At 38.7% G+C, this 24524-nt stretch overlaps 1 protein-coding gene across 2 annotated transcripts in view; it reads left to right on the forward strand.

Annotated features, from left to right (window-relative positions):
- XPNPEP3 (X-prolyl aminopeptidase 3) overlaps positions 1 to 24524 on the forward strand; it is a 62081-nt gene that overhangs the window by 27096 nt on the left and 10461 nt on the right. For both annotated transcript variants that reach the window (XM_059937040.1, XM_059937041.1), the window contains exons 5-7: positions 13117 to 13179; positions 13950 to 14063; positions 21205 to 21290. In XM_059937040.1, coding sequence (XP_059793023.1) covers positions 13117 to 13179; positions 13950 to 14063; positions 21205 to 21290 — 263 coding nt within the window. The remainder of the gene's footprint in view (positions 1 to 13116; positions 13180 to 13949; positions 14064 to 21204; positions 21291 to 24524) is intronic.

Here is a 24524-nt window from a genome sequence, read left to right on the forward strand (position 1 = left end):
TCTGTTTTTTCAGGATTCAGAACATCTCGAGTACACAGACAGATTTCTTCTCTCAGGTTACATGGTTTGACAGATACTGGTGCCCAGTGAGAAGAGTCCTGCAACAGAACCCATTTATCTACCACAGGAAGCACTATAATATTTAAAGTTTGTCCAGTACTCACAAACTACACTACTGGGAAAGAATGGTTAGCCCTCATTTGGGGTGCTGAAGCTGGTAAAGAGCACCTCGACAGGTTGCATCCTCTAGTTAATATTTTCCGTAGACTACAGGGCCCATAAGTCTCCCACAAATGCATACCCTGGATTTCTGCTATGGGAATTCCTGGCCATAGGGCTTGGGATGCCTTGGACTCCATTTGAATTAAGGTATCTATTAACCTAGCTTATATTAACATGTCAGCTTGTTCCCTTCTCATTGCTGGGTTGATTTGGGCATATTGTCTTAGAGTATGCTGTAATTAAAAGATTCATTTTGTGAGCACTGTGTTATTACTTCAAGTATCTTGCCACTTTTGTCTTTACTCCTGGAATAGGATGCCTTCAAGGCACCCTATTCATGTTAGTAGGTCTTTTTCATTCGGAGGTCTTTCCTCATTAAAAGCAAATCTGCCTGGCCAGTTACTCATAGCCCAGCTCCTAATTCTCTAAGGCTCTCATTTCGAGTGGGCCAACACCAGACATGTTGCCATTGAGTACTAACTGCCTTAGTACAATTGGGAAGTAAATTTGGTACCCCCAAAATGGTAATTCCTCCAGGCCTAGATCATATGAGTAGACTTTGGTCTACTCCTAAACAGACTTTGGTTTGAGTTTTCCGTAGCGCTTCCCATAACCAACCACAACAAATTCCAAAATTCTCAGGAATGTAGGCCCACTAAGTTTTAACTTTTTCTTTGTCAGTGATCCAAGTGTCCCAAATGTCCCTCCTCCTCTTCATGCCTATTCACCCACAAGAGAAGGGCAAATAGCTATTTTTACACATAATGTTATTATGACAGATGGGACATGTAGTAGATGCCATTCTACTATCACATTGTGGTACCTTTTTTAAACCATCATCACAATTAATGGCTACATAATGTCCATTTAGATTATTATTAATCAGTGTTTTTCAGGTTCAGCCTGTTAAATATGCCCACAGGTTTCTTCCCAACACAGGTCCTCTATAATAGATCCATCCTATGAAATGAGAATCAAAAAAACTAGCTACATTTGTATTGTTTCACATAGTCAAACACAGAGCTCCCATCTCTTCATCCATTTTGAGGACATATATCACTCTGGGAAGTGTGTTTGCTGGGTTGGCTATTGTCTAGCTCTCTTTTTGGCTCTTCAAAAGAGGAGGAGATTTCATCAGAGCCCTTCACCCAAGGGCTTCTGAGTCAAGGCTAAGGGAAATATTATTCTCTTGCTTTAAGCTTCTCTTGAGGCACCAAAATTGTTAGATTTTCCCTTTTGTGGCACTCATTTATTGGCTCCCTTTCCCTCAGCAACAACCTTGCCTTTCCATTTATCATTAATTTTAACCCATACCTTTCCCCCCTAAAGTAGAATTTTCTGGTCCAGCCACTGAGCGAGTCCATTCCCAATTACAAGGGGACAGATTGGATAAATACAGAAAAATGGAACTGTACTGTTCCAAGAAGGAGGATTCTTATTAACAATTTGAGCTTTGGTAGGGGCCAATGGTCTATGTCATTGTCCAGTGCATCTGCCTGGCCTGAGTTCCTCCATGTCCACTCATTTCATGGACCTTTGTTGACATTTCAGGAGATCAAATTAGGCCATCAACTAGTTGATTCCAATCACCTTCAAACCCTGGCGTAGGGTTTCTTTGGTGAGCATCAACATGGCCTACTTTGTTTTACCCTCAGAGTTTCCATAGAGATTTATATAGAGTGGTGGCCCACATGTGGGAATCTTATTCAGTTATTTATGGCCAATTGTTAGACCAATTGCAAGTGCATTGGAGTCAGTATCTACCCAAATAGTGAGGCTTTTATTTGTGTCCAGTTCTTCTTTCATGGCTAGGAATACAGCATGTAATTCAGCTCAGTGGACCAACTTGTTCTTTGATAAGGATTTTACCTTCTGCTGGACTCAATATCTGCTTTCCATACAGAATTGCCTTTAGTTCTGAACTACCATCTGTGAACCAGACCAATTGCCTGGCATTCTTGGGCAGTTGGTCAAAAGGAAGGATCTGAGGAAAAAAGGCTCATAAAGATGATGAGTCTGTCCCATGGATCCCTGGTAACATACTCCATGTAGTGCATTTCCATTTCATGATGGAACTCCTTTGGGCATTGCCCTTCTTGTTGGAATGCTTTCTGGCATGAAATAATACTGTAAATGTATATTGGAAACCATTCTACATGAATGCAGGTTGTTGTAGGTTCTCACTGGTGATTGATAATGAGGAAAATGCATTAACCAGATCAATACAGGATACCAGTCTCCTTTAGCTTATTGTATCAGTTGAATAGTGTGGAGTGTATTGGGGACAGCTGAGTCTGTGCCTACTGTTAGTGACCTGGTTCATTAGCCTTCCTTATTGGCCACTGGGCTAGTACAGTGAATTTATGGACACTAATGTACCTGCATATGACATTTCTTTATTCAGGGCAGTACTGCCTTCCAGGTATCCAATAATGTTTCCAGTTTTCTAGTTGAGTTGGCTTAGGTTAATTCTGAAGGCTCCCGCGTTACATGTCCAGTGAGTACTGGATGAAGGGAAGACCCATGTTTTTCTTTTCTTCATATTACCCAGTAGGGGGAGGATTTTCCATTCAAACATTATAGCCATATCAGTTATACATTCAGGTAAGGGAGATACACAGTATATGCTGTTTTATCATATATTCCAACTTTTAACCAGACCTTAATTTTTTTTTTTAAGTCTTTATTGAATTTGTTACAGTATCACTTCTGTTTTATGTTTTGGTTTTTTGGCCACGAGGCATGTGGGATCTTAGTTCCCCGACCAGGGGTCGAACCCACACCCCCTGCATTGGAAGGCGAAGTCTTAACCACTGGACCGCCAGAGAAGTCCCCAGACCTTCATTTTTATTCCTTTCACAGTAGCATCCCCTTACCCCCTGAATTAATTCTGTCATCCCTAAGGGGCTTATTTTCAGCCCTAAGCAGTACTGCAAACTGTGCTCCTGTATCCAGTAGACCTAAAAGAATTTCTTCTCAACCTCCAGTCATTGACTTACACATTTGTAAAAGGTCTTGGGTCCCCTGCCAGGAATTGGGTCAAGAGACCTTGGCCTTCATATCAATCTTCTTCTTCCATTACCGCCTTAATATTGAAAGCCAGTATTTTGGTATCTGATGATAGTGACTCATTGGAATCTTTCTCTTTCTAAAATTCCTCTAAATCAGATTAATTGAGTGTATCTTCCTTGAGATTTTTATATCCTGAGGAGTTTGAGGGCAAGCGGTTGCAGGTTCTCCACCTTAATGTAAAATTATCATTGTTTGGCACTCTGTCATTTTCTTCCTTTTCATAGCATTTTTAATTAGCCATATAAAAATGAATTTTGCTCCCTTATTTTCTTCCCATTTGCTACTTGTTATTATGAAATACATATTACCATTTTAAGTGTACAATTCAGTGGTATTAAGTATATTCACATTGTTTTGCAACCATTACCATTATCTATTTCCAGAACTCTTTAATCATCCCAAACAGAAACTCTGTAACCTTTAAACAATAACTCCCAATTTCCCCTCGCCCCAGCCCCGATAACCTCTAATCTACTATGAATTTGCCTATTCTAAGTAAGAATAGGCAAATATTCTTCTTATATAAGTAGAATCATGCAATATTTCCCCTTTTCTGTCTGACTTGTTTAATTTAGCAGAACGTCTTCAAGATTTATCTGTGTCATATATATATCAGAACTTCATTTCTTTTTGTGACTGAATAATATTCCATTGTATGTATAGCCTGTATCTGTATTTTATTTATCCATTTATCTGTTTATGAATACTCGGGTTGTTTCTACCTTTTGCCCATTGTGAATAGTGCTGCTATGAGCATTGATGTACAAGTATCTGTTTGAGTCCTTGCATTAAATTCTCTTGGATATATGCATCAGAGTGGGATTGCTGGATCATATGGTAATTCTATGTTTAACTTTTTGAGGAACCATGTGGCTTCACCATTTTACATTTCTGCCAGCAATATACGAGGGTTCCAATTTCTCTACATCCTCACCAACACTTGTTTTTAGGTTTTTGGGGGTTTTGTTTGTTTGTTTGTTTTGATAATAGCCATCCTAATGGATGTGAAATGTTATCTCATTTTGGTTTTGATTTGCATTTTCCTAGTCACTCATGGTATTGGACATCTTTTTGTGTGCTTATTGGATCTTAGTATACCTTCTTTGGAGAGATGTCTGTTCAGTTCTTTTGCCCTTTTTGTAATTGGGCTGTTTGTCTTTTTGTTTTTGAGTTGTAAGAGTTCTTTACGTAGTATTCTGAATACTATGTAAAGCATCAGATATATGGCTTGCAAATATCTTCTCCCAGTCTGTAGGTTGTCTTTTCACTCTCTTGATAATGCCCTTTGACACACAACAGTTTTTAATTTTGATCAAGTCCAATTTATCTAGTTTTCTTTTTTTGCTTATTTTCTTGTCATATCTAAAAATCCATTGCCAAATTCAAAGCTATAAAGATTCAGCCCTATATTTTCTTCTAAGAGTTTTCTTTAGTTTTAGCTCATAAGGTTAGTTTTTTCATCCATTGTGAGTTAATTTTTGTATGTGTTTCTTAGCAGAAACATAGAGGTGAATCTTCATGACCTTGGATTTAGTAGTGGAGTCCTAGATATGACACCAGAAGCACTAGCAACAACAGCAAAATAGATAAATTGGGCTTCATCAAAATTAAAAACTTAAAAAAAAATTAAAACCTTTTGTGCATCAAAGAATATTATCAAGAGAGTGAAAAGACAACTTTGGAATGGGAGAAAATATTTGCAAATCCTATATCCGATAAAGATCTAGTATCCAGAATATGTAAAGAACTCTTAACAACTCAACCAAAAAAAAGACAAGGGTTCAACTTCATCCCCTTGGTGTCCTCTTTCTTACTGATTTTATTTCTCTTGTAAAGTCCTAAACTCATTATTATCTTTTTATTATCCATATGAGGAAGTTGAGATAAAAAATCTGAAACTAAAAAAAAAAAAAAAAAATCTGAAACTACCTGTTTACATCCTCCTGAGATCCAACAGCAAAGTCACATATGAAGCCCCTGCTGGTGAGCATCCTTTATCACAGTGTCTGTTATAAACTTAGTAAGGGGCATTCCATAAGGGTGCTCATTTCCGTCATCATACAGCCAGTGCAATACTGCCTACATCCACAGCATTTCTGCAGCTTCAGTAGGCACCAACCATTTATAAGACAAGGGAGAAGCAGGGCAATTGCCCATCTCTGGATATGTATGGTGGACCCCTCCCTTAATGCATTCTAGTAAGCTAGGGGTTTCTCTGTAGCTACAGTGAGCCCTAATTCCCCTCCACTCAACAGTGTTTAAAGCCAGAGACACTGCTCCTTGATCTAAAATTCTTAGGAACCATTTTTAGTTCATCAGGGTGTTGCATGTAAATCTGAAAAATGGCTCATTTCCTTCACCGAATAACCCCTTCCGTGATTTTTTTTTTGTCCCCCATCAAACAGTTTGCCCTACCTGAATTATCTTAGTTGTAGTGTGTATCACAAGCTTAGTTGGTTCATCAAAAATTACAGTGGCCCAGGTTCCTTTGGTTAGAGCTTTACCTGCCGCTCAAAGTGGGTGAAACTCATCTGAAGAGGATTCTGAACTTTCTCAGATCAATGCTGAAAGCCGCAACCGTATCACTGAGTTTTTAACAAGACCACTATCGGTTTGCAATTCCTTTCCAGTCCATTATACTAGCTGCTAAAGTTCAGGTTCTGTCATTTTCAGATTCCACTGATTTCAAAGCCAGTGCTACTTTAAACCAGTGGTGGCTTGGCAATCATCCAAGCTCATAGCATTTTTTTTCACCCTTTTTATCAGAATCATTCTTTTTCTTTCAAAATAATGCCTTTACCATATATTAAGAATAATTCAGATATGCTGGAACAACTGGATATCTGCATGCAAAATAATGATCTTGGACCCCTACCTCATACCATATATAAAAATTAACTCAAAATAAATCAAAGACCTAACCTTAAAAGCTAAAACTATATAAAACTTAATAGAAATATAGGGTGAATCTTTATGACCTTGAATTTGGCAATGGATTTTTAGATATGAAATGAAAATAAGCAACAAAAGAAAAACAGATAAAGTGTACTTGATCAAAATTAAAAACCGTTACGTGTCAAAGGACATTATCAAGAGAATAAAAAGACAACCTACAGAGTGGGAGAAAATATTTTCAAGCCATAAATCTGATAATGGTCTGTATTCAGAATACTTTGTAAAGAACTCTTGCAACTCAAAAACAAAAACACAGACAGCCCAATTACAGAATGGGCAAAAGAGTTGAATAGACATCTCTCCAAAGAAGATATACAAATGAAAAGATGCTTAATATCATTAGCCACTTAAGAAATGCAAATCAAAATCTAAATGAGATACCACTTCACACCCAATAAGATAGCTTATTAAAAAATAAACGAACAAACAAAATAACAAATGTAGGCGAGGATGTGGAAAAATTGGAACCTTTGCACATTACCAGTGGGAATGTTCAGTCACTGTGGAAAATACTTGAGGGGGTTCCTGAAAAAATTAAACAATTATCATATGATCTGACAGTTCTTCTCTTAGGGATATACCCAAAAGAATTAAAAACAGGTACTCAAACAAATACTTGTACACAAATGTTCATTGAGACACTATTCAGGATAGCCAAAAGGTGCAAACAACTCACATGTCCATCAATGGATGAATGGAATAACAAAATGTAGTATATATATCAATACATACAGTGGAATACTATTCAGCCATAAAAAGGAATGACATACATTCCACAGCATTGATGAACCTTGAAACCATTATCCTAAGTGAAGCAAGCCAGACACAAAAGATCACATATTGTATGATTCCATTTATATGAAATATACAGAATATGTAAATCCATAGAGACTAAAAGCAGATTGATGTTTGCCAGGGGCTAGGGTGAGGGGGATATGGAAAGTAACTGCTTACTGGGTACGGCATTTTCTTTTGGGGTGATGAAAATGTTTTTGAACTAGATAAAGGTGATGGCTACACAACATTGTGAACATAGTAAATGCCACTGAATTGTTCACTTTTATTGGTTAATTTTATGTAATGTGAATTTCATCTCAGGTTTAAAAAAAGAATGAATGAATTAGATGCCAACTGTACTAACAATGGCAGTTAAACAGGTCAGTTGTTAAAGAAGACTCAGTGACAGTGCTTACAAGTCTACAGTTAGTACAGAAGAAGGGTACAGTATAGCAACAGCATTAATGTAAGAATACCTGTCACACCCAATGGCTGTCTCACAGCCAGGTCCAGAGAAGCTGGGTGCAGACTTCTGTTGTCCTCCCTTAGGACCGGGCATGGTACATTTTCTCTGTGGCTCAGGAACCACAGATGCATGCATAGAACACCTTGGAACCAGGGAGCCCCAGATGGAATCTCAGCTAGGGATTTTTGGGTTTTGGTCACATTAGCATATTCCTGCTGTGAAACAGCATAGCCCTTCAGAGGTCCCAGGGAGACCAAGTACAAACCATTAATCTCACTGTTATCAGTACTGACAAGCTGATAACAAAGTGCTTGGAAACTCTTCTCAACGCTGTTAACCAGCATATTTCAGACTTTGACCAGGATCAGTGCTGAGTGGGAACTTTAGCAAAACAGCTCAGGCTAATTCCAGACCTGCTGGAATGAACCTCACAGCAGAATAGCACACAGACATTTGAAGGCTGCTTTCCTGTGTTCTACCTTTGTCTTTCCAAAGTGAAGACTTGTTTTCCTTAATTATTCCTCATTTGTTATATTTTCCCTTATTTTGGTAACCCTCCTCTGTATGTGCTGTAGTTTGTCAGTGTCCTTCAAGGACAGTGTCCAGTGCTTTTGCCATGGCCAGACCAGCAAAGACTACTCATAGCTAATTATAAATGTGATAAGCGTATGTCTTTGTCTTCCTGCAAATCACTGATTTTTTTTTAAATTATTTTCTTTTTTTTAAAAATAAATTTATTTATTTATTTATGGCTGTGTTGGGTCTTTGTTTCTGTGCGAGGGCTTTCTCTAGTTGCGGCAAGCGGGGGCCACTCTTCATCGCAGTGCGCGGGCCTTTCACTGTCGCGGCCTCTCTTGTTGCGGGGCACAGGCTCCAGACGCACAGGCTCAGTAGTTGTGGCTCACGGGCCTAGTTGCTCCGTGGCATGTGGGATCTTCCCAGACCAGGGCTCGAACCCATGTCCCCTGCATTGGCAGGCAGATTCTCAACCACTGCACCACCAGGGAAGCCCTAAATCACTGATTTTTAAAATAAGGAAGAAAAACTAAAACTAGATCTGTGGGATAACGTTAAGGGCTCCAGAGGAATTGATATCAGTGCAATGATCAGATGTCTTTGAATAAGGTGTAAAATCAGTTTTAAATCTACCTGGGAATATTCTGACCCACACTTCTGTCACTTGTCCACACATAGTTATCCTGAGAGACTATTTTAAGTATTGTCCTAAAATTTAGAAGTATTAAGTCTGTGGTATTCCCTTTATCTACCAATTCAGTAATGACAACAGACAGGGAGATGGAATTTGGCCTTATTTTTCTTTCTTTTTTTTTTAAGAAATCCAAAGAGGATTTTTTGATTTTTTTTTAAATTTTTATGTATTTATTTATTTTTTGGCTCATTGGGTCTTCGTTGCTGCATGCGGGCTTTCTCTAGTTGCAGCGAGCGGGGGCTACTCTTCGTTGCAGTGCGCGGGCTTCTCATTGTGGTGGCTTCTCTTGTTGCAGAGCACAGGCTCTAGGCGCATGGGCTTCAGTAGTTGTGGCTCGCGGGCTCTAGAGCACAGGCTCAGTAGTCGTGGTGCATGGGCTTAGATGCTCTGTGGCATGTGGGATCTTCCCGGACCAGGGATCGAACCCGTGTCCCCTGCATTGGCAGGCAGATTCTTAACCACTGCGCCACCGGGGAAGTCCTGGCCTTATTTTTCTTAATAAACAATTTCTAGCTGTCAGTGATTGTATTCCCTCAGTTTTCCCAATTCTAATCTAGAATGTTTCTGTAAGATTTTTGGATATTTGGGCAAAATAGTTTCCTTAAGAATAGTTATGCTAAGAAAAGCAAAAACAAAAACCCCAAAACAACAAAAAAGAATAGTTATGCTATATTTCTGTGGCTTAGCCCAAACAAAAATTTCCCTTCTTTTGGGAGTCAAGCCAAATATAATTTGTGCCTATGTGATACTAATCAGTTGGACTGTGTGGCATTCTGATTTGGTTTAAAATAAGTAAAGGACCTTGCCATTAGAGTTAAGTAATGTTTACAGACAGAGAATTGCTAGAATATTTGGGCAGAAGGAAAAGTGGGGTGGGAGTCAGACTTTCTCCAGGTCTGATCTCGCCTGTGGCTGAACGCATATCCTGCCTCCTGGACATCTCTTCCTGAATTTCCTGTAAGTATCTAAACTTGTGCTCTCCCTCCACCAAACCCGACTCTCCTCCTGTATTGTTTCTCATGGTTAATAATATCAATGTTTACCCAACAACCATAGATAGAAATATGGAAATTATCCAGATAATTGCTTCTCCCCAACCCTTATATCTAATTAACTAGTCCACAAGTGCCCTCCTAGGGAGGCAGAATAGTGTAGTAGAGAACAGACCTGGGTTTAAATACCAAGCTGTGTTATTTTGACCTATGCCTAGCACAGTGGGACACCTAGTATCCCTTTGCTGTCTACTTGCTTCCATTATTGCCTGAGTATAACTCTACCGTGGCAGAGTGATCTTTATAAATCTGATGTCCCTCTCCTACTTAAACAACAGGGTGGCTCCTTGTTGTTTTCAGGATTACATTTCAACATGCTCCTGCAAGGCCTTTCATGGTGTGGCCCCTCCTACCTACCCTTCCAGCTTCATCTCTTCTCATTCCTCCGTATGTACTTGACATATGTGCTGACATATGTGTTCCAGCATATGTGCTGGCCATCCTGAACTCTTTGAGATGGGCCATAGTCCTGTGTCATCCCTCTGCCCTGAGTGCCCTTCCCCTCCTTTCCAAATGGCACAGTCTCCTTATTCTAACATCACCCATGTGGGGACACACACACAAAACCTTTATGAAATCATTTGTGAAATGCTTCTTCTCTCCACTCTCCCTTCTCCATAAACTATACAGTATCTATTCGTGATGTACTCTGATTATGATATGCACAGGGTGAAATGCAAAGAAAACCCATTTTACATTTTTAAAGAGTCAGAACACAAACATTTAAATAGCACCTAGTGGGACTTCCCTGGTGGCGTAGTGGTTAGGAATCCGCCTGCCAACGCAGGGGACAAGGGTTTGATCCCTGGTCTGGGAAGATCCCACATGCCACGGAGCAACTAAGCCCATGCGCCACAACTACTGAACCTGCGCTCTAAAGCCCATGAGCCACAACTACTGAGCCCATGTGCCACAACTACTGAGCTTGCACTCTAAAGCCCATGAGCCACAACTACTGAGCCCTCACGCTGCAACTACTGAAGCCTGCACACCTAGAGCCCGTGCTCCGCAACAAGAGAAGCCACCGCAATGAGAAGCCCGCGCACCGCAACAAAGAGTAGCCCCCGCTCGCCGCAACTAGAGAAAGCCTGCGCGCAGCAATGAAGACCCAGCGCAACCAGAAAATAAGTAAAATTTTAAAAAATAGTAAACACATAAATAAAACAAAGTTTAAAAAAAAAAAAAAATAGCACCTAGTGAGGTAAGAGAGTTAAGTGTTAGTTGGGAGTGTGGGCTACATTGTGACAAGACAACCTATTAGGTGGCAGTCATAAAGTTTGCCCCTTGGTCTTTACAGAATAGGTATCACACACATAGTGAGGATAGGTGGCATGAACCACATACCATATATACCTGGAATCATCTGTGAAGAAATGGATTCATAGGAAGCACACTGATTATAAAAAGAAGTAAAGCAAAATCAGGCATTTGACCACCTACGAAGCAAAAGGAAGTTTTCTATCTTGTTTAGTCTGCATAGCAGTGTAAAAGAACCATGAATTCAAAAATTCTCTGTACTATTCATTAACAGTTTGAAAGGAAATAAAAAGACAAATCCCTCTTTTAAGTGTATGAGCCTCAAGACTTCCCTGGTGGGTCCAGTGGGTAAGACTCCGTGTTCCCACTGCAGGGGGCCTGGGTTAGATCCCTGGTCGGGGAACTAGATCCTGCATGCATGCCTCAACAAAGATCCCACGTGCCTCAACTAAGACCTAGCACAGCCAAAATAAATAAATAAAATAATAAATAAATATTTTTCTAAAAAAAAGTGTATGAGCCTCAGTAGAGCTACCACACTTTTCCTTTTTTCTGTTGTGTTTTTTTATTTTCTTTCCTTTTGGCCACGCCTCGTGGCTTTCGGGATGGGATCTTAGTTCCCCTGTCTCCAACCAGGGATTGAACCCATGCCCCCTGCAGTGGAAACTCGGAGTCCTAGCCACTGGACCACCTAATTAGTCCCTAACTAATTTTAATTGCTAATTCATTCAGCAGATATTTATTTTAAGTACCTCCTGTGGTGGCAGGCACTGCTTTAGGTTCTAAGGATACAGTGGTGAGCAAAACAGACTGTCCCTGTGTCCCTATCCTCAGTCTACATACATTACTGAGGAGAGACAGTAAACAAATATATGATATATAGTCAGCTGGAATTAAATACTGTGAGGAAAAATGAAGCAATGGAGGGGGATAAAGTGTGATGGAAAATGCTAATTTAGATAGGGTGGTTAGGAAAGGCCTCTCTGAGGATGAGACATCTGAAGAAAGATCAGAATGAGAAAAGGCAGCAGGCCATGCAGATATTCCCATTACATCCCACTTGCGTTTCCTCTCTTGGGCTTTATGATGATGTTACCTTGTATTAAGAAGTGTTATTAAAAACATTTCTTCTTCAATTCATTACTTCATTTAACAACTTGAGAGAAATTCCTTTCTAGTTGTAGTATCATATAATCATATTCCTGTGCAACTGGTTTGTTTTTATCCCACAGACATTGGAAATTATATAGCCAACAGAGTTTCCCTTTTCACATTGACTGCTAGAAAACTCAGAGATTAATCTGTGGCCTGTCCATATTAGCCATAGTAGTTGTGAAGGTCATTATGGTATGCCTCTTTTTGGTTTGGTTTTGTTTAGCTCCATTCCTCTCAAGCCTTCCTTTTGTTTAACTCTACCATGAATTCATGCTATCTTGTATTTTATGTATCCATGTAAGCTAATCAGAATCCTTTTTGGAACAAGGTACAGTGGTGAATTATAAACATATATGTTTATAAAGATAGAAAACATGACACATATAATGTGGCTATCACAGAGAATTACAGTACTTATACTGATAGTATAGGCTGGGGGTTCTCAACTGGGGGCAGTTCTGTGTCCCCCAGGGGACATTTGGCAACATCTGATTATCACAGTTGGGAAATGCTACTGTCATCCTACATTGAACAGGACAGCCCTCAAACAAAGAATAATCTAGCCCAAAATGTTGATAGTGCCAGGGTTGGGAAACCCTGCTGTAGACTGGACCAGTCAATCCACAATTTCATACATTCCAGGGCTGTAGAAGCATTTTGTAATGTAAATGTCAAATGTGTTTCCATGTAGCTTATTCTAATATACAATGTATATTCTAAGTGGGTAGGTTGGGTGCCCTTCCACTAAGTCTGTCATCAGTCAACTATTCCTGAAAGCAATATTTTCCTCTTTGGAAATCGGTATTATGATGCCCACAAAGCCATAACTTCAGGTTGACAAAGTTGGGGAGAAGTGTGCTTTTCGTTTGAGCTCCAGTATTTTGAACATTTGAATAAGCAGCGTAGTTAAAATGAGACTATGTTCTTTTCATTCTTCATTCTTTTTGCAGGCTTTCATAGAGACCATGTTTGCCAGTAAAGCCCCTGTAGAGGAAGGCTTTCTTTATGCTAAGGTGAGCATTAAATGGCTGGAAAAGTTTTGTTGGACGCAAATGTAATTTCATTGATTTGCATATGGCATCCAGTTGGCTTTCATGGAAGTGAGCAAGACATCAGTGGAGAGGATTTGGTTCTTAAATGTCAGTGGTAATTTATTAGATGAGTCTAAAATATGTAGATCTACAATTAGATGGAGAAAATTGCGAAGTAGAACAGGTAAAGAAGGAAAGACTTTCGCAAGTGTGAGTTAAGAAGAATAATACTGTTTAAGTAAATGTAAAGGCAAAGAATCTGAGGTAGTGTTGCAGATAGTAGCAGATATGAACCAGTCTCCAGCTCCATCCTAGGATATAATGAAATTAGTAGAATTTACCATTTGCCTAGCATCCTTTTTCACATTTCCAGAGCATGTAGGTCGGTAGCTATTTGAAAGGTTGAAATTGGTAATTTAGAGCTGTTGTTAAAAATGCAAGCCATATTTCAGTGTTGATCTAAATAAGAAAAAACAAATAGTAACATGTAAAGTATCTGACAATCATAGGTTTTCGAGAAAAGAACAGATTTAATAATAGAGTTGAATAACAGTATTGGGGTGAGCATAAAAGAAATGGCCTGAAGTTACAGCATAAAAGGTTGGTTAAAAAGATGTGACAAATAGTTTTCCATTGTTAACTTAAGATAAGTACTTGAATGGAGGTATGAGCTGTTGAAGAGAGCCTGGGCTGGGGCTGCCCTGAGGAAATCTCAGTCAGACTTTCAGTTGTACTTTGCTGTTGTTTTTCAGTTTGAATTTGAATGCCGGGCCCGTGGTGCAGACATCTTAGCCTACCCACCTGTGGTTGCTGGAGGTAATCGGTCAAACACTCTGCACTATGTGAAGAACAATCAACGCATCAAGGTACACAGATCCCCTTCAGTGCTGCTTCCTCTGGGTCCAGATGCCTTAGTAGAAAACTCTAACCTCATGGTCCCCTAACCTTCAGCTTTCACAAACTAACTGCTATTTATAAATCCCTTACAGACATGATCTCCTTTGATCTGCACATTAGCAATGTGAGATAGGAACAATTATTAACATGCCTGTTTAATAGATGAGGTAATAAACTAAAAAATTAGGTAACTCATTAGTGTAGAGCCGACTATTCTAGTCTAAAGCCTCTGCTCATTTCATTTGATAAAACTCCTTTGCTAAGGACTTGTGGCAACAGTGGACCAAGCATATTTTGGGAGCAGACAGGTTTTACGACTATCTTGTTAGCTGTGAGGGAACTTATTTTTTATGGTTTTCTCCCCAAGTGACTATACAAGTAAAGAATCGTGTATTCCTTTATTAAGTCTATTTTTAATTATCTACTTTAATTTACAGTAAATTCAAAAAAATATATAGCAAACATAAATTATACAATATAATCTTTTTTAATGAATACCCATGAACCGATGACTCAACTCAAGAGCCAGAACACTACCAATATGTTACATCTGCGTACGTACCCTTATGCTCTGGCACCCTACTGCCTCCCTCCCAAAGGTCACTAACCGGTATCCTAAATTTTTGTTTGTCATTCTCTTGATTTTGTCAATAGTTTTATCACAAAGACATGATTCCCCAAACAATATTAATTAGTTCTGCTTGTTTATGAAATATATAAAAATCATATATTGCTATATGTAGTTTTGGGGACTCAAACTTTTCTTTTAATTCAAGTATGATAAGATAATACAGATTTTTTCTCAAGTATTTGTATCTATTTACACTCCTACCAGCAGTGTATAATTCTGTTCACCACATCCTTTCCATCCCCTGATATTATCAGACTTCTTAATTTTTGCCATTTTAGTTGGAATAAAACAGTATCTCATTGTGGTCTTAATTTCCATTACCTCAATTACCAGTGAAGTTAAGCATCTTTTCGTATCTTTGGCATTACTGCTTTCAACTTGCTAATGTGTTGTTTAGGATATTCTGATTTGTGTACATGAGTGAGATTGTCTTATAATTTTTCTCATACTGAATTTATGGTTTTCATTCAAGGTCAAACTAAACTCATAAAATGAATAGTTTATTTTTTAATATTGTAAAATGGTTTGAATTAATGTTTCTTGAAAATTGGGTAGAACTCTCCTGTGGAATTATTTGGGCCAGATATCTTTTGTGGGATTTTTAACTATGATTCAATTTCTTTAATATACTGAGGCTTTCTATTTCTTTCTTTTTATTTTTATTTATTTATTTATTTATTTTACATTTCTTATTGTAAAATGTAAGTACTGGAAAAGTACTTAAACCATAAAAGAATAGTTTAATGGGTAATTATAAAGTTAACACCCATGAGACCGTTACCCAGGTCAAGAAATAAAACATGTTGGCAAGCTACAGCCCTCTGGGCGAAATCCAGCCTGCCACTTTGTTTTTTAAATAAAGTTTTATTGGAACACAGTGGTTTCCACTCCCCCACCCCCACCCCCACCCGCACCCCATGGCAGAGTTGAGTAGTTGCACCAGAGGCAGTACGGTCCACAAAACAAATATTATCTAGCCCTTTACAGGAAACACTTAACCCCTTAAATAGGACATTACTGTGTCCCTCCCACCCCCAAGAAGCTTTTCCACCATGTGGTCCTTCCCTCCCTGTGATAACTCCTTCTCTCCCTGATAGGGTAACACTCTCCCAATTTTGATGGTGATCATGTCTTTGCTTTTCTTTTTATTTTACAATTAATAAATAATGTAGTTTATATAGTTCGGTTTTGGTCATGTTTGAACTTTATGTATTTGAAATATTATGTCTGTGTCTTCTTTTGTACAACAGTATATTGTTGTATGCCGCTGTAGTTTCTTCATTGTAATTGCTGGAGTGTAGGATAGCAGGTAGAGCATGGTCTGTGAAGTTAAATGTATTTTCATAAGAATGCTAAGACATTATATTATGTGCTCTTTTTCACTCTTGTTTTCTCTCAACTGTACGGTGAAGTATCCCAGAGGCCTTATGACATGCAATATCACACCAAATTGAATGCAGAAAGCAAATATGAGACTCCAGCTGTCTTCTATTTGTCTATGCTAGACAGAGATTTGCAAAAATGTAAAACAATGCCACTTTTCTAACTAAATATTTTTATTTAGAAAAATAGTTATTTTCATTAAAAATGTTATTTTAGCATGTAATTAATGGGTTTATTGTTATTTTTAAATGAATAAATATTATGAAATTTTCTCAGTTTGAATTTCTTAATGTGATAAATATCCATAGATGGATATTTATATATTTTCCAGGTTTTTACCATTATGAACAATGTTCTGTGAACATTCTTGTACATTATTCATGGTATGTAAGTTATCAAGGTTGCCTAAGAGACACCTAATAATGGAATTGCTGGGTCATAGGATATGCATATTTGCAACTTTCATAGAAAATGCCAGACATTTCCGAAGTGTTTTTATCAATTTATATTTCCATTCTTCCTGAGACAGTTTGGTAGATTATATTTTTGTACCATTTTGTCTAAGTTTTTAAAATTACTCGTAGTATTATCTTACATTTTAATCTTTTGTGTTTGTAGTAATGTACCCTTTTACATTCTTTTTTTTCTTTTGTTTTTTGTTTGTTTGTTTTGTTTTCCATCTATGTACCTTTTTACATTCTTGATATCTTTGTTTGTTTGTTTATTTATTTATTTATTTTTGGCTGCATTGGGTCCTTGCTGCTGTGTGTGGGCTTTCTCTAGTTGTGGCGAGCAGGGCTTACTCTTCGTTGTGATACACGTGCTTCTCATTGCGGTGGCTTCTCTTGTTGTGGAGCACAGACTCTAGGCACGCAGGCTTCAGTAGTTGTGGCACAAGGACTCAGTAGTTGTGGCTTGTGGGCTCTAGAGCACAGGCTCAGTAGTTGTGGCACACGGGTTTAGTTGCTCCGCGGCATGTGGGATCTTCCCAGACCAGGGCTCGAACCCATGTCCCCTGCATTGGCAGGCGGATTCTTAACCACTGCACCACCAGGCAAGTCCCTTTTCTAATAAATCTTAATAGACAGTTTCTTTAAAAGTAAACATACAGGGCTTCCCTGGTGGCGCAGTGGTTGAGAATCTGCCTGCCAATGCAGGGGACACGGGTTCGAGCCCTGGTCTGGGAAGATCCCACATGCCACGGAGCAACTAAACCCGTGTGCCACAACTACTGAGCCTGCGCGTCTGGAGCCTGTGCTCCGCAACAAGAGAGGCCGTGATAGTGAGAGGCCCACGCACCGCGATGAAGAGTGGCCCCCGCTTGCTGCAACTAGAGAAAGCCCTCGCACAGAAACGAAGACCCAACACAGCCAAAAAATTAAATAAATAAATTAAGTAAGTAAGTAAGTAAGTAAACATACATGTTCTCTGTGAACCAGCAGTTTCTTTTTAGGTATTTTTCCAAGAAAAATGAAAACGTATGTCCAAAAAATGCCTTGTACAAGAATGTTGATAGCAAGTGAACTCATAATAGTCCAGGGGTCCATAACCAGGATATTAGATATGGAAATTACCGTGTGGTATATCCTTGAGATAAAAAGGAGCAAACTACAGCACTGCCAACAGCATGAATGATCTCAAAAGCATTACGCTGAATAAATAAGCCAGACACAAGAAAATTACAAACTATATGATTTTATTTGTATGAAGTTCTGAAATAAGCAAAACTAATCTATGGTGATAGGAATCGGATCAGTGGTTGCTTCTGATGGGGTGTTGACTGGGTAAGGCCATGAGGGTGTGGTTACATGGGTGTATACGTTTGACAAAACAGACTTATTTCTGTATACTTAAGATCTGTGCAAAGAAATCTCAGCAGAGGTTTGTGGGTTTTTATTAGTCTTTTAAAACCAACTTCACTCCCGCATGCCTCAGGGAAGATCCCGCAACTAAGACCCAACGCAGCCAAAAATAAAATAAATAAATAAATAATAATTTTTTAAATAAATAAGTAAAAATACTAAAAAAAAAAACTGCACTCATTAATGCTATTTTGTCTTTGTTTATTATCTCATCACACTGTGCCCTGGCCTTTGTTAATTTCACTCTTCTACTCTTTGTGTTTATTCTCTTGTTCTTTTTTTAATCTTCTTAAATTAGATGCTAAACTCTTTTTTCTGGCCATGACACACGGCTTATGGGATCTTAGTTCCCGGACCAGGGGTCAAACCTGGGCCCCCTGCAGTGAAAGCACTGGGTCCTAACCACTGGACCACCAGGGAATTCCCTAAACTCATTAATTTTCATCCTTTCTTCTGTTCTAATTATAATTATTTAAGGATTAATATTTCACTTTCATTATATTCCATGTGTTTTTTTCATTATATTCCACTGTTTCTTTTTGCTTTTGCTGCATTAAGATTTTCTTCTTTGGTATTTCTCAGTTTTATTATATTTCTAAATACAAATTTATCATATATTATAAACAATAAATGTAATGCGCTGTTTAAAATAATAATGAGAAAATGAACAACCATGTATTCACCATCAAGGGTAAGAAGATCATTGCTTATACCTTAGTAGTCCCTTGGGCAATCTGAAGCACATCTCCCTTTCTGTCTCCTACCATCTTGACGTTTGTTTTAACCTTTTTTTTTTGTTTTTCTTCATAGTTTTACCACCAGTGTACCTATTCCTAAACAATATAGTATTCATCCTTGAAAAACTAGAGAATAAACACAAATCTAGCTTTACAGGGAGAGAGATATATTGCCATTATTAGATGAAGTGACCCAAATAAGAAATAAGAGAAAATAGTCAAAAACTTCTAGGTCATAGTCTGGCTTCAGTTATCTGAAACTTTTCAACTTAGTGGGCAGGGTCATCAAGAAGCCATGAGGAATGCAGAGGACTGTTGGGGCATCTGGAAGGACTCTGTCATGGACCGGCTGGTAGGCATCTGGCAGAGATCTAGTCAGAGACAGCAGGCTGCCCTGTGGTTCTGCCTCTCAGCTCACCACGGCTACATCTAGCTGTCAGGAACAAGTCAAAGCAGAGCCCCCTTCTAACAGAGTTTGTTTAGATTTACCTGCATGTTGATCTTTCCTTCTTGCATCTTAGATGGCCTTTCTGGGATCACCTTCCTTCTACCTGAAGAACATCCTTTAGATGAAGGTGTGTAGCTGATAAACTTTTTCTACTTTTGTTTAGCCAAAACATCTTTATTTCATTCTCATTCTTGAAAGATGGCTATGCTCAGGAAAACCATCCTAGATTGACAGTTATTTTCAGTCATCAATTTTAATAGATTATACCCCTTTCTTCTGACTTTCAGTGTTGCTGATTTTAAAGTATAATAATTATCATTCCTTTATGAAGTTTCTTTTTGCTTTTTCTGCATTAAGATTTCTTTTTCTTTGGTATTTCTCAGTTTTATTATATATCTAAATACAAATCTATATTTACATGTCCTCATTATGATACCTCTGCTTCCTGAATCTGTAGATTCATGTCTTCATCAGTTCTAGGAAATTCTCAGACATTATTTCTTCAGATATCATCTCTCCTACATTCTCTCTGTTCACTCCTTCAAGGTCTTCAGTTAGATGTATGTTAAACCTCTTTTCTGTTTCCAATAGCTAATGTTTCTTTCATTTTACATTTGCCTTGTCTGTGTCATACTCTAGGGGATTTTGGTAGGTCTGTCTTCCAGGAAACTAAATTTTCTCTTCATTTGTCTAACCTACTACTTCAGCCATCCACTGAGTATTTTATTTCAGCAGTTTTTTTTATTTCCATTTGGTTCCCTTCAAATCCACAGTTATTCTCAATTGTCTCTTGTTGCTTGTTATCCTTTGTGATTCCATTTTTTATCCCTTTAAACATTTCATAATAGCAATTCTGTATCTGATAACTCCATTGTGTGGAATTCTGGAAGATCTAAATTTGGTATTTGTTGTTCCTGCTAACTCTCACTCACAGTGACCTACTGCCTCCTGTGCTTGACAGCCTTTGGTTGTGAGCTCATATTTGCTTGTTGTTATTTTTGGGAAATTATGCAATCCCAAATTTGGGCGCTATTTCCTCTAAATGTTATTTGCATATGCTTTTGCCAGAAGTGAAGTGGGTCCTAATGACCTGGGGCCCTGTTATCCACTGTGAGTGTCCTGGGTTAATGCAGGAATCTCCACTTCATCTTCCCCACTTTGCAACACCTTCTTTCCTATATACTGTAACACTTAACCTTATCACTACTCAGCTCTAGTTTCAGTTCTGGGTTGTTTTTATACAAGAAAAAAAGTCTTTAAGATGTCTCTTATATGATGTAATGTCAACATTTCATAAAATATATTTTTGTCCAGGATCTAGTTGTTATCTAAAATTTATTCTATCATTTTTCCAGAAACAAAAACCACATTCATTATTCTTGCCATTATTATACATGTACTTATTTGACCATTATTCTACTATGTGCCAAGTTCTGTGCTTATTTAGATATTATTAAGATATGGCCTGTCTTCAAGGGCATAAATAGAAAATTTCAGTATAACATGACAAGTAGTAAAAGAGAGATGTACCCAAAGTTTTTTGGTTTTTTGGTTTTTTGGTTTGGTTTTTGTTTGGGGTTTGTTTGTTTGTTTGTTTTCCCCCCACATGTATTTTGATGGAGAGCAGAAGGGGAAGTGATATTCTAAAGTTAAATGGTTACAGGTAATTATATTTGAGTAAAGGCCCTGGATACCAACCTATATAGGATTTTTTTAATTAATAGTGATAATGGTAATATTTATGATGTTAATAAATCATAAATGCTAATGCTTACACCTAGTAATTCAAACCCAAGCACTCTGGTTCCAGAGCCAATGCACTTAACCACTCTACAGTGCCATCGTTCTTGAGCCAGTGTGAATTCATATGAAAAACTTAGATGCTGTTTCTTGTGAGAAGGAACCAGAGAAGATTAGTCTCCTTTAAAGTAGAGTTTTTGTTTTGTTTTGTTTTTTATAAAATGAAAGGCATGAAGAGTTTAAATTAGAAGAAGAAACAACTGACAGTCATTAAGTCACCTACTTTTACCTGTCTTACTTTTGTTCCAGGATGGGGAAATGGTGCTGCTGGATGGAGGTTGTGAGTCTTCTTGCTATGTGAGTGACATCACTCGTACCTGGCCTGTCAATGGCAGGTAGGGCTTCCACAGATCCCACTGCTTCTTAGGAGTAGGAGTTAGAATATGGATATATTTGGAATAAAGGACTAAAGAAATATACAGGTTCCCTCTAGCTCACATTAACTGCCTTTACAAAGCTCCTGATTATTTTCTAAGACTGTTTTATTCATCATATCAAGGTTCAGGCACCTAAAAACACCTAGTTAACATGTGTGCACACACATTTTTTAAAAACAAATTTAAGTTTTTATTTTCTGAGTACAAAGATAATATTTAGGTTATGGTAGAATAGTTTGGCCAGATTAACCCTCCACAGATAACGATTATAGAATCTGGACAAAATATTAAAAACAAGTATTTGAAGGCACTAGAGAGCTTCCTAAAAGCCTGCAGAAACTGCAGCGTAAGTCTGTCCTTGAAAGAAGAGCTATAATGGGTTAGATGTAAGTGGTTAGAGTTTTTTGCTTGAGGGCACTCCCCAATCCACACAGCTTGGGCAGCAAGAAGCCACAGCCTTATTGGCCTAAGGTGTCAAAGGACAGAATTAGATACTAGCAAGGAACCAGAAAGATGGGGGGAAATCCTAAAAGAGAGGGTACTGCAAAAAAGGGTGAGGTCCAAAATCTGCATATAAAATATTCCAAAATCCTTGGCTGATCACTACATTATATTCTAGGGCGAGATCCCAGGAGGCTCAGCAAAATACTGGCAGCCAGAATTTGAATGGACTGAACAGAGATTTTAGTTGCTTCCCACTAAGAGCAGAGCTTGCAGTTTGAATCCAGCCAAGTTAACAAAATCACTCTTCAGAAGAACATAACAGAATTTTAGAATCTCTACATTGTATCATTTGTAATTTCTACTGTTCATTTAAAAAAATCACTAGACATAAGAAGAATCAGGAAAATGTGACCCATAATCAAGAAAAATATAGTCAATAAAAACAGATCCTAAATAACCCTCATGTTACAATTAGCAGATGAGGACTTTAAGGCAGCTAACAATAGCTGTGCTCAAGGAGTTAAAGGAAGATATAAGTGTAATGTGTGAACAGATAGAGAATCTCAGTAAGAAACCAAAAACTATAAAAAGAATCAGGGATTCTGGAGAGATGGCAGCAAATAATAGTTTTTCAGTCTTTCTGAATTTTCAAATAAGAATAGAACAACTAGGTAGTGACTGGTACCCCAAACACCAGGTAATGGGGTATCACTAAAATCTCAAAATACAAACAGTTATGAACACATTATGTACAACCACAAGACCTGGGTGGTATCAGTATCTGTGTGGAAGGAGAAGGAAGCAGCAATGGCGGGGGAGGCTAACTGACAGACCTGAAAACAGGAGAACCCCAAAATAACCAACAGCTATTCACAGTCAGGATGATGAGCCAATTTCAGAACAGAAGCTGAAAACGGGAAGGATTTGCCAATCCAGTGGCCCAAGAAAGTCTGAAGGTGCTGGGCTCCCCTAGGACAGGGACTCACACTTAAGAGAAACTGCTGGAAGTAGAACAGAAATTGAGCAGGTTAGGAACTAAAGAGAGGAAGGAATGAGATGATCCAAATCAAAGAGGGGGGAAAGGGAGTCCCCTGGCAGTCCAGTAGTTAGGACTTGGCACTTTCACTGCCGTGGCCTGGGTTCAATCCCTGGTCCGGGGAAAAGATCCCGAGGGCCACGCAGTGCAGCCCAATAAATAAATAAATAAAACCAAAGTGAGGGAGAGGAACTGAACCAGGAAAGATCTGAAACAAGCTGCCTTATTTTTTTTTTTTTTTAAGTATTTGTTTTTATTTATTTATTTATTTATGGCTGTGTTGGGTCTTCGTTTCTTTGCGAGGGCTCTCCCCAGTTGCGGCAAGCGGGGGCCACTCTTCATCACGGTGCGCGGGCCTCTCACTATCGCGGCCTCTCTTGTTGCGGGGCACAGGCTCCAGACGCGCAGGCTCAGTAATTGTGGCTCACGGGCCTAGTTGCTCTGCGGCACGTGGGATCTTCCCAGACCAGGGCTCGAACCCGTGTTCCCTGCATTGGCAGGCAGATTCTCAACCACTGCGCCACCAGGGAAGCCCCAGCTGCCTTATTTTTTACCACTACACCAAAACAACAGAAGATTACACTCTGAAGTTAAATCTTTTATAAATCCTGCCTTATTCTAAAAGTAAAGGAAATTAATTTCGTATAAAATAAGCAATTAAAAAAGCATCTAGGGGACTTCCCTGGAGGTCCAGTGGTTAAGACTCCATGCTTCCACTGTAGGGGGCGCAGGTTTGATCCCTGGTCAGGGAACTAAGACCCCGCATGCTGCTCAACACGGCCAAAAAAAAAAAAGCTTCTAGGTTAAATCTCATAAAAAGTTATTAAAAGCAAAAGGAGAATAAGGAGCAGAATAACATCCCTACAGAAATGAAAGCATGCCAGAAAGACATGACTACAAAATAGATCAAAACAATGCCCTTTTGTTTTAAAACAAGCTAAAAATTTTTAAAGCAAATCATTCAAAACATGAAAAAACAACATATATCAGAATTAGAAAATCTTGGTAATAAAGTGACAAACTCAGAAAAGAATTAGAAATAAGTTTAAAATCACTTCAGGGGCTTCCCTGGTGGCGCAGTGGTTAAGAATCTGCCTGCCAATGCAGGGGACACGGGTTCGAGCCCTGGTCCGGGAAGATCCTACATGCCATGGAGCAACCAAGCCCATGTGCCACAACTACTGAGCCTGTTCTCTAAAGCCCACGAGCCACAACTACTGAGCTTGAGTGCCACAACTACTGAAGCCTGCACACCTAGAGACCGTGCTCCGCAACAAGAGAAGCCACCGCAAATGAGAAGCCCACACATCGCAACGAAGAGTAGCCCCCGCTCGCTGCAACTAGAGAAAGCCTGTGCACAGCAATGAAGACCCAACACAGCCAAAAATTTAAAAAATTTTTTAAAAATAGGCAAAGAGTTAGAACATACACATGAAGGAAGCCCTGAAGAAGAAAACCAAAGCAAGGGAACAGAACAAATACTAAAAACTATAATTTAAAATTTTCCTGAAAAAAGAAAATTGAAACTACCTTAGACAGAGCACACTACGTACCTGAGAATATCAGCCCAGAAAAAAACAACACCAAGACATAGTCTAGTAAAATTCTGAACCTGCAAGGAAAAGAAAAATTCTTTTGGGGATCTAGAAAAAAAGAGCACACTATTTATGAAGGAAAGGAAACTAGACTGTTATCAGACTTTTCAAAAGCCA

The sequence above is a fragment of the Balaenoptera ricei genome, chromosome 10 (genome assembly GCF_028023285.1).
Source record: "Balaenoptera ricei isolate mBalRic1 chromosome 10, mBalRic1.hap2, whole genome shotgun sequence".
Classification (NCBI taxonomy): domain Eukaryota; kingdom Metazoa; phylum Chordata; class Mammalia; order Artiodactyla; family Balaenopteridae; genus Balaenoptera; species Balaenoptera ricei.